Genomic DNA, 11,047 nt, shown 5'->3' on the forward strand with positions numbered 1-11,047 from the left:
GAGCTATGCTATTGGACCCAAAAAAAACTCATAGCCTTTGTTCTAAGGAATTAATACACAAAAAACTGCATATAAATGAAGTGGTCTTTTTGTGGACTTTCTCAGATAATATGTTTTTTTTATAGATGGTAATCCTTTTATGGAGCCACATACCTAACCTAAATTTGATTTTGAAAATTTCCTTAAAAGGATTAGTACACGATTTAATTATTTTTGAAAGTATAAACCTAATTTTTTTTGTGGATTTTTTAATATGATATGTCTACGCAGATCGTAAGATCTGCGACGCATAATTAGTTAGTTCCGATTTGAATTGAAGTAAATAAGTTGAAACTTTTTATGAGATTTTATTCGTCATTTTATTAGATAGTTTTATTTCCTCAGATACAACGTGAAAACTCAAAGATGCTATAAAGCGAGGTAATGATGTATGTACCTTGATATCTTGTCTTGATAATGATATCAGCTTTTTTTTGCTGAGAAAAAAAAACTTACCATTACTTAAAAAGACTATTACAAATATCACTTAAGGAATCTTCTCCCATTACATTATTCAGGAACTGAGGAGAAGAATTCCATATGTTTCTTAAACTTAAATTCCTAGCTCGACGAGCAAGTCAATCCACAATCTTATTCTTAATACGCTTTACATAACCTACTTTAAAGTTCAAACAAGCAGAAAATGAAATCCGATAATCTTCTAGGAGATCCAGACACCTCCAATCTATATCACCCTTTCCTCCATTCACAAAGTTTAATAACTAAAGGAAATCACTTAGAAAAGGGACCTTAGAAAGACTCATCTCCTCCGCCCAAGAGGAAGCCAAAATTAGCGCCTTTGTCTCGTAGAAAAAGCACTTGAAGTCAGTCCAAAGTCCCTTCTGCACCTTTTTATTCTTCCTGCATTGTCACAAAGCATAATTCCAATACCCATGTCAAATTTTTTGAAAGACCCATCAATGAACATGATATAATCGATCCTGGATTGTAAACTTATTTACAGAAGTAGCATCCATCTTAAACGAAGAGGGAGCTATTATATAGGTATTTAAAGATCTCTTGATATCCATTATAGTTCTGTCAAGAGACATCTGCTCATTTCTAAAAACAACATCACACCTTAACTTCCAGATTGACCAGAGCACTATTGCACTAATGCTTGGTCAATTCACAGCACAAGGAGAGTTACCCAAATTATTCTCAAACCAAGATATAAATATATCATCTATCCATTCAAAAGCAGAATTAACTAAATGTTGAAAGGAAAGAGCAAACCAAATGTGAGAAGCAATAGGGCATTGAATAAAAAGATGGATAACAGTTGCCACTTCTTTTCTACACAACAGACAACAGTCATCAATAGCTGGATTATAGAACTTGAGAACTGAATTTACAGGCAGCATGTGAGCAAAAATCTTCTACACAAAGAATTTTATTTTAGGTAAACAATCTAAGGACCAAACTTTTTTTCCAGAAAGATACATCATCAATTGAGTAAGATTCATTCATATAAGCTTTATAAGGTGACTTAACCGTAAAATTACCATTCAAAGTATGAGCCCACATAATATCATCTTTTTTATTGACCTTTATCTTTAAAGTTCTAATCTTTTTAACATCTTCATGCGAAAACAGAGAAGAAAGAAGACCAAGGTTCCATCCATTAACTTGCCTATCAATAAGTTCACTAACATAAATATAATTCCCAAAGTTAGAATTTGTAGATGTAGGAGGAGAAGAGCTACCAGGAAACCAGTTATGCTCCCAAATCCTAGTTATGCTACCATCATTTATCTTGTACACCAAGTTAGCTCTAAGGAAAACCAAACTATTTACTATACCTTTTCAGATCCAAGAAGAAGTATTAGCCGCCTTATATATTTCTAATATATTCTGATTAGGAAAATACTTGTTTTTAAGGAAGATAGCAACCAACTGATCAGGGTTTTTACAAATTCTCCACCCTAGCTTAGCTATAAGAACTCTGTTTGTAGCATAAGTATTTCTGATACCAAGACCACCATTCAGTTTTGATTTCCCAATGTCCCCCTAAGAACGAAAGTAAGCCCCTCTTATTGAATTCTTTTTAGACCACCAGAAAGTTCGCTGAATAGAGTCAATTTTAGAAGTAATTTTTTAAGAAACGGGAAACAAGACATATGGTAAACAGCTAGACTAGAGAGAACATGCTTAGTAACCACAGTTCTACCAGTCCCATTAAGATTTGATCTTTTAGTATTACTAAGCTTATCATAGAACTTTTGAATTACAAAATGGAAAGATTTAGTTTTATCTCTTTTAACAAACAGAGGAGTACCAAGGTATTTTTCAGAGCTACTCAAGAATTTGATTCCTAAAGTTTTTGAGAGCATCTTAATATGCTTACGATGCATTTTACTACTGGTAAAAAAAACCGATTTTTCTAGATTAATAGCTTGGCCAGAAGCTTTTGCAAATTTGTTAATAATTCTCATTAGATTTCTAGCATAGGTAAGCGAAGCTTTTGAAAAAGCATGCAATCATCTGCAAAAAATAAAATGAGAGATTGGAGGACTATCCTTTCTCAATTTGAAACCTTGAATAACATTCTCTTTCTCACCTTTCAACAAAAGCTGGGAAAGAGCTTCCGTACAAATGATGAAAATATAGGGAGATAAACAATCCCTGCCTAATGCCTATAGTAGGAAAAAACGCATCTCCTGGTGAGCCATTCACCAAGATAGAATAGGAGACAATACTTATGCACTGGAAAATCATTTGACACTAGTCAATCAAAAAACCAAGTTTCTTAAAAAACAAACATTATGAAAGACCATTCAAGTCGATCAAAAGCTTTCGACAAATCCAACTTAATGGCCATAAAGCCATCTTTGTTATTTTTTCTTTTCCTAGTTTTAAAAGAATGGAGGATTTCATGACTTATGATGATATTATCATGAATTTGACGATTGGCTATAAAAGCAGACTGATATGGCGAAATTAAGGAATCTAGAAGGGGTTTTAAACGATTAGTAAGAATTTTTGAAATAATCTTGTATATTGTATTAGTTAGACTAATCGGCCAAAAATCATTTGGAGTGGAGGGGTTACTAACTTTAGGAATCAAAGTAATGAAGGAGTGATTAAGTTGCTTAAGAAGAAGCTTACTACGAAAAAACCCTTGAACATGATTAAGTACCTCAGCAGAAACCAGATCCCAATTATCCCTAAAGAACCCCCCCGGGAAACCATCTGGCCCCGGGGATTTCCAAGGCGCCATACTATTAACAGTGGAATGAATTTCCTCAACACTAGGAATCTCAACAAGCTTTGCATTGAGATCAGCTGTAATAATTGGCTTAATATCTTGAAGAACATCATCAATGTCAGCAGAACACGGCGAAGAAGAAGTATAAATATTTTTAAAATGCGTTGAAAGCAAAGAGACGACTTGTTCTCTATTCTCCAACCAATTTCCTTGACTATCTATTAAGGTGTGGATGGTGTTATACATGTTTCTGAGTTTAACTGAATTATGGAAAAAATTTATATTCTTGTCATACTGAGTGTAGTAGTCTATCCTTGATTTTTGTTTATAGAAAGAGTTTTCTATTTCATACCAAAAGTCTAACTGTTTTGAGTAATTCAAAATGAAACTACGTATATCGGGTGTATAAATCAAAGTATGAAGCCTTTCAATTTCAGTATTCAACCTATTGATTGTTGTTTTGATATGCCCAAAAGTGTTTAGATTCCATTTACTAAGATCATGCTTGAGATTTTTAAGTTTACCAACCACTATATAACTTGGAGATCCTCTACTATTCTTTTCCCAAGAATTTGCAATCAAATTTTTAAAATAAGGACTTGATTGCCAGCATCTAAAGTATTTAAAAGGAATAGAGAGACTCTTAACATTGTGGAAACATTGCAGAATTATAGGACAATGATCAGAATAAATTCTACCCAGATTAGTGATCCTAGATTGAGGAAGAATCGAAACCCATTTATCATTCATGAACCCTCTATCAAGTTTTTCAAAAATCAATTCATCTAGCTTCTTAAACCTTCTATTACACCAAGTATAAGGATTTCCAAAAGAAAAAACTTCATTCATTCTTAACTGAGAAAGGCAGTTTCTAACAAAATCTGGAGCCAAATATTTTCAGGAATTCCACTTAGTTTTTCCGACGTATTCAAAATAAAATTGAAATCACCTAGTAAAAACCACGGCCTACTATCCAAATCATTCATCTGCTGCAAATAATTCCATTGATTCCTAATGCCAAGAGAAGTAAGCGAACCATAGATGAAAGAAATGAGACAATTCTTGATAACAGGAGTGATGTCGCATAATATGTGGATCATGTTGCAAGCACTACCTAAAATCTCTATATTTGAGTTCTTGAAATAACCTAGAGCCGTTCCTCTCGATTTTCCCACTGCGGGGATGATATACCAAGAATCATAAGGAAAAAAATGAGTGTATTTGTTAACCATATCAGAGTCTACCATGGTTTCAATAAGGCATATAGCAGTAGGTCTGAATTTTTTAAACAAGTTCAATAAATGTAACCATTTTTTTATCAGAGCAGCAACCATTCATGTTCCAATAAATAAACTTCATTTTTTGATGTAATCCTAATTCTAAAAAGCAGTAGCAGTAGATATTAACTCAAGTAAAAAACAAGACAGAATTGAATAAAAAGCGAAATCAAAAATAACTTCTAAAACAGAAAAGGAAAGCAAAGTATGAACTTACTAGGTCATGAGCAGTAGAGGTATCAACATCCATAGAGTCCGAGTCTAGCATCATGAGATCAATTTCCTTTTCGAAATCTTCATCGGTGACAACAGGTACAGGAGGTAGCATAGAAATCGGAGTCGGTTCAAGAATTACATTATCTTTGTATTCATCATTAAGACCCATATCACTCAAAAGGACACTTTCAGAGTTGAGGGACATAAAAGCTTCCGAAGAGTAATTAAAATCCGATGAGGAACCAAAAACAAAACTCGAAGAGACAACAGTCTGAGAAAAGGAGGAACATGAAGTAGCCCATAAAACGTTTCCACTTGACGAGCCCATACTAGAGGATTCACCCATATTTCCAACATTAAAAGAGACATCTGAAGGAGGGGTAAAAGGTGGTAAAGAAGAGATAGGAGGACAATGAGGCATAGGCATGAAAACAAAAGAAGAAGAACCAGAAGCAGTAGAGTGTGAGGTTGATTCAAAAACAGTTATAGGTCTTTTGCCTTTCCTATCAGAAGGTGTACCACCAAGTGCATGAGTTAAGTTATCAAAAGGAGACAAAAAATTTGAGTACATCAAAGGAGCAGGGCGAGGTGATGAGCCTCCAATATTTGATCTTTATCTAATGGTCAAAGGAGAGTTTTCTCTAATTGACAAAGTAGGAAGAGCTGGCAACACAGAGGACAAGGTATGAGAAGAGAGAGTTGAATTCCTGTTACCTAGAGCCCCTGAAAGTTGTAGACAAACTTAGAAGGCAGACGACTTGGATTTCCCTTGGGCATTACTAGCATCAGTACTAGCAATTGCAGATCTTCCCACCCTGGCACTTCTCTCACCAACAAAGTTCACTCCTCGATTAGGAACAACAACATGAGTAGCTCTCGGAGTAGGAGCTGGAAGTGCTCCGACATAAATTCTCGATTGAATTTCCTTACACTTTTCATCATCATGGAGAAGAACAAAGCATCTCTTGCAAGCACGGAAAGGCAGTTTTGGATAAAAAGCAGACATATAGTAAGTCTTACTGTTAGTGTTAAAAACTACCTTTCTAGTTAAAGGAGAATTAAGAGGAACCATGAGTCTGGCTTCATAACTATTCCCAGCTGGAGTTTCACCCGCAACAAATATACCAACCTGATCAAAAACCTCCCGAACTTTACCTTTGTTCACAAGATCAGTAGGTATATCAATTTGCATCGGCATTAATGTAGTGTCCCAGACCAGATCAAACACCGATTCCAGCTTGCTCAATGGCTGCACTGCAAACAACTGACCAAACAACAAAGAAGGCCTAGAAGCAAAAGCAATATCTCTATCTTGAGACTTCTTAAACATGACCACGAACAAGTTTTGAATACCCATCCCTTTGATATAAGGTTTTGCAAGTTTGAAGTCTGAAGAGTTAATGGTCCAGATTCTGTTAAGATGATGTTTTACAGAGGTTTTATAGTAACTACGTGAGTTATCACAAAGTAAAGCAGCAAAAATATGAGGAAATTCTTCAACATCCTCATCTAGATCTAGCACTCTAACCTGATCAGCAGAGTAAATCATAGTTGAAAAGCAGCTAGAGACACTCAGAAAGTTACAGAAAAACTAAGGTTTGCAGTGAGTTGAACTTGAAGAAAACATTGCATTTATAGAGCAGCAAGAAATTAGACAATACGTTAACTCAGTTCTTGGAAGTGAATATGATAAAAACTGCTCATCTGACAATAAACTTCACGCTTGAGTGAATTAACCATTGATAGCATGCACTAATAATAATATCAGCTAACAACCACGTTGCTGAAGGAAAAGTCCACTAACTCATATCCGACAGCCCGTGTATGTTGGTCCATTTTATGGGCCCGTTTCTATGAACTAACATCCAAAACCCTAAAAACTAAAAAGAGTTCTGCAACATTCCGGGTTACTTTTTGGACAAGTGCACCACTATGTATAAATACGTGAAACTTATAGACGGGAAAGTACGACCCCCAATCCTAAAAAACAATAGAGAGGTAAGATTTTGTGATTCATGCATAACCTTACCGTCACGACTTTCCGGTGTCCACCTAGGTAGTGGTATGGCGACATGCATACATTTTAGGTGAATGAGTGATGAGTCAGATTCACGAGCAAGTAAAAATCACGGGCAGCACCTTAGGTTTTCCCACCCTTTTTATAGGAAAATCATTCTCAATTTAATAGTAATAAATACCGTATTCTAGAGGAGATAATTTTCTCTCTACTCCGAAACACCAATCGCCGCTCGATCTAAAAAAAACGATTCATCCCTTTACTCAAAAGCAAAACCCTCTCCTCTTAACTCTTCCTCTACACCATCACTAAAAACCAAACCCTAACCCTAAAAATCTCGATCGATCAGAATCATCATCAACAATGGCGGGTTCAGTAGTTTCAGAAGTCAATGATGGACCAGTTCTAAACCTAATGAACAAACGATTAAGAGCTTTAAGAAAGAAATACAATCGAATTATTCAAATGGAAGAAGCTGTTTCTCAAGGAAAATCTCTTAACAAAGAACAAGAAGAAGTCCTTCGTTCTAAACCTAGTGTTGTCATCTTAATCGACGAGTATGAGAAGCTTCGTCAACCTCTCTCTATTGCTGTCCAGGAAGAACACAATCAAAATCAAAACCAGACGAGTCGCTCAGATGACTCAGCTGTTGAAGATTTGGTGAGGTTTCTCTATCTTGGTAATTCATTTGATGCGAAAGAACAAAGTGAATTTACTGCAATGATGTTGACGAAGACTCATGAAAGGGGTTGCTGTATCAGTTATGATTATGTAACTGATGATGCTAGTAATGATCTACTTGGTGAGAAAGATTTAGATATGATTGCGAGGTTGAGTAGTTTATTGATCTCTAAACCTGTTGATTCTGGTTGTTTATCTCATGAGAAGGCTATTGAAAATTGTATTAGTCGCGCCAAGCTATGGTTATCGAGTTCAGAAGAGCCTATTGAACCTGGGACGGCAGTTACTTGTAATCTACTCAAAACTCAAATACTTTATTCATTGTTTTTGATGAAAATGCATTATTTTCTTAATTGTGTAAAATGTGTTTCTGCAGACTCGGAGCTGAGGAAAAGGGTGAGTAAGATATTGGGTTCAGATTATCTTACGACTACTCCAGAGATGAAAGATCCAGTTGAAGTTGTAGCTGCTGCTACTGCAGGAAATTATACTGTACCAGAAATGAAAGCTCCAGTTGAAGTTGTAGCTGCTGCTACTGCAGGAAGTTACACTGTACCAGAAGAACATTCCTCTGTGCCATTGGAAACGGAAAGGCCCATCAGTCGTGAACTCGTATTTATGGTGAACCATGAGAAGGTGAAACTATTTCTAACTAAGTGTACTTTTCAAGTTAATCTTTTGTGCTAGTTAGATGTGTTGCTAAGGAGTGATGGGTGTGCTTTCTCTAAGAAAATCTTCACAAATTATATGGATTTGTTTGTGCCGTGGATTCTATTTTTCTAATTCATGTTGCTTACTACTACCTCCCCTTCAAGAATATAGGCTTGGTTCATGTACAAATTACACATGAAACAAGCCTATCTTTTTGAAATGGAGGGAGTATATGTTATGACTGTGTTTGCCAATCGGGTTTGCTGCTCTTTGATGAATAACTTCATGGTTTTTGCAAATTTTTGAAAAAGTCACTAACCGAAAATATTACGAGAGAGGATCCATGGAATATTCAATTGTGTTTAATCAGTTGTAGAATCGAACTGCACAGTGCAATGTTACTTTGAGAGCAAGAACATTATTATACTATCTTTATTTAGAATCGTCAAATCATTTTATTTAGAATCGTCAAATCATTTTTGTGATTGTAGAAATACTATCAGTCTTTCTTTTGTTGTTAACCTGAATTTTATCCTCTAGCTCAACCATATTTGTGCATGTTAACCCATTTTTTCCTCATCTAATATGATGATTCTACCATGCTTCATCAGATATCTGCACATTCATTCCTCCTGTTGTTGTCACTGGCTCTAACATTTTTGATTAGATGTGTATAATTTGCTATATATACAATTCGACACACAGAACAGACACACACACACACACACACACACATGCTTACTACAATTTAGAAGTTATAACTCAAGTTTGTTTGTTTTGTTTTCTGTTGTTTTGTTAAACTATGTTAAGTAATAAGTAAGATTGAAATCAATGTTTCTTATAAACATTATGTGCCTTTGTAATTCATGTTAGTTTTTTGGTTTATTGAATTTATAGCTCATTTACTTTTGTAATTCATGTTAGTTTTCTGGAATAAGATTATACGAAAGAGACCCAGCAATTGTATGTTAGTAGCTTAGTTAGGCAACACAAAGACTTAACTTTTGGACAAAGGATAGTAATAGTAAAGGGATGAATATGTTGTCTCAGCTACAATAATATTGGTGTAGGATTTTTTTTCTTTCTTTTTTGTAGTAGCATAAGATATGTCAAATGCAAACCAAGGATAGCAACATGTTGTAGTGCAGGTTACCATCATGGAGCCCCATCTCTGGCTGGCTATAAAATCAGTAGCAGTCCTAGTATGTGAATCAGATTCTAGGAAAATAAACTTTTTCTATGCATTTTATACCAACTAGATTTGGACTCAATATGTATGGGTCCTATATCAGCTTTTAGAACTGCGATTAATATATAAATCATCTGAGCTTTGAACTCTTATGTTTGGCAATTGGTATTGCTGTAGCAGGGTATTGAAAATAAATAAATTAGCAACATTATTTAAGATAATTTTTGGACTCTACGATTCAGAATTATAATAACCTTCGATTGACTCCATATTTTGCCAATCAATTGTTAACGTATTGCCCACTCACCTTTTCTTCAGTATGGACCAGTTGCAACTCAGGAGCAGGTAACTGGGGATGGTCATTCGCATCCTGTAGAGGAGCTTGCTAAGGTTAGTTGTGTAAATAAGTTGTTTCTTGTTAGCACTTATTGATATTCTGTTGACTTTGTTTTCTGATGAAATGCATAAACGGGGGCCCTACAGGATGAGTCTGAGTTGCTCAACCAAGTGGATGCTACGTCTGCTCAACAGGAAGAAAACAAACAGGAGGATGTGATTGATCAGAATCCAGAAGAAGAAGGGTGGCAGGAGCAACACTCAAGAAGGAACTATCAAAACCAGAGAGGTGGTGGTCGTGGTGGCGTTGGTGGCCGGAGGGGTTCAAATGGTCGTGGAGGTCGTGGCAACAGAGGTGGTGGAGGATTCCATAACGGCCGAGGCCAGAATGGTGAGCAACCAGGCAACTACAATTCAAGGAACTATAATAACTCAAGAGGAAGAGGTGGTAGAGGGGCTGGTGGACATGGTTACAGTAACAATCATGCATCAGCTGATCATGTTCGTAGTGCACAAGCAGGCGTTGATCGTTAAGTTCTTAAACCAGTAGTTGTCATTGTTGAGGTCACGGTGTCATGTGCTAGACAATGCCTTTAGGAGAAAAAGGAATTTGCTTCTGAAACAAAATTGATTTAGATTAAGGGGAGATATAGTTGAACTAAAAGAAACTCACTTCTCCCTCACCCTTTTGTAGTTCAAGCCACGGAAGATTAAGAATAGTAGTTCTAGTTTAACAGGATGTTCGCATATGCACCTTGAGAAGTGAATTTCAGTATGGCCGTGTGATTTAAGGGTGACTTCTATAAGCAAAAAGTAACTTTTTTTTGAATCGAACTTTTTACGGAAAATTGCTTCTCTTGGGTTAGCCATTTTGATTTTTTCATTTTCTTCCTTGTTTATCTATGTTTTTCTCTGCTAAATCTCAAAATGTTTCACTAATGTTTCACTATTAGTAAACATTCATTTGAAACATTCGAAAGGATGCAAAATGCCCCTAAATTTTAAGCAAAGAAGAAAGAATGCAAAAATGCCCCTACATTTAAAAGGATGATAATTGAGAACAATTGTTTTATTATTATTATGGATGCGTATCTTCAACAACTATGATGCTGAGTTGAACACGTTTAGAATCACTGGAGTACTTGGAGTGACGAAGAATTTAAGGAATGTTGAAAAACCAAGGAAATCAAGCATTTGGATGAGGACAATATTTTGCCATATGTCCGAATCTACGGCACTTGAAGCATTGTACTTCATCATTACCCTTCTTATGTATCATGAACATGTTTATCAAAAGATAAGATGTCCTTAATTCGTTGCGCTAGAAGCACAATAGTTGAGTCAAGTTCTTTTTCAATAGGTACCTTGTCCTCTTGGCAACGTTTCTCAGTTTGATTCTTCAGCAGAAATTCTATATCAAAGATCTTTAACTT

At 35.7% G+C, this 11,047-nt stretch overlaps 1 protein-coding gene across 1 annotated transcript; it reads left to right on the forward strand.

The window, feature by feature from the left end:
* The first annotated feature begins 6,935 nt into the window (after nucleotides 1-6,935).
* Nucleotides 6,936-10,462, forward strand: LOC113276035 (anti-sigma-I factor RsgI-like). The gene is made up of 4 exons (XM_026525625.1): nucleotides 6,936-7,727; nucleotides 7,815-8,074; nucleotides 9,597-9,668; nucleotides 9,762-10,462. The coding sequence occupies exons 1-4, from the start codon at nucleotides 7,121-7,123 to the stop codon at nucleotides 10,146-10,148; spliced, it is 1,326 nt and encodes a 441-aa protein (XP_026381410.1). The 5' UTR covers nucleotides 6,936-7,120; the 3' UTR covers nucleotides 10,149-10,462.
* The last annotated feature ends 585 nt before the right edge of the window (nucleotides 10,463-11,047 follow it).

This window comes from Papaver somniferum, chromosome 4, assembly GCF_003573695.1.
Source record: "Papaver somniferum cultivar HN1 chromosome 4, ASM357369v1, whole genome shotgun sequence".
NCBI classification, from domain to species: Eukaryota; Viridiplantae; Streptophyta; class Magnoliopsida; order Ranunculales; family Papaveraceae; genus Papaver; species Papaver somniferum.

Excerpts from the sequence above, each read along its gene's own strand:
- LOC113276035 (XM_026525625.1), top strand. The coding sequence starts at position 7,121 with ATGGCGGGTTCAGTAGTTTCAGAAGTCAATGATGGACCAGTTCTAAAC. Across the intron at positions 7,728-7,814 it reads ACCTGGGACGGCAGTTACTT|ACTCGGAGCTGAGGAAAAGG; the intron begins GTAATCTACTCA and ends GTGTTTCTGCAG. Across the intron at positions 9,669-9,761 it reads CTGTAGAGGAGCTTGCTAAG|GATGAGTCTGAGTTGCTCAA; the intron begins GTTAGTTGTGTA and ends GGGGCCCTACAG.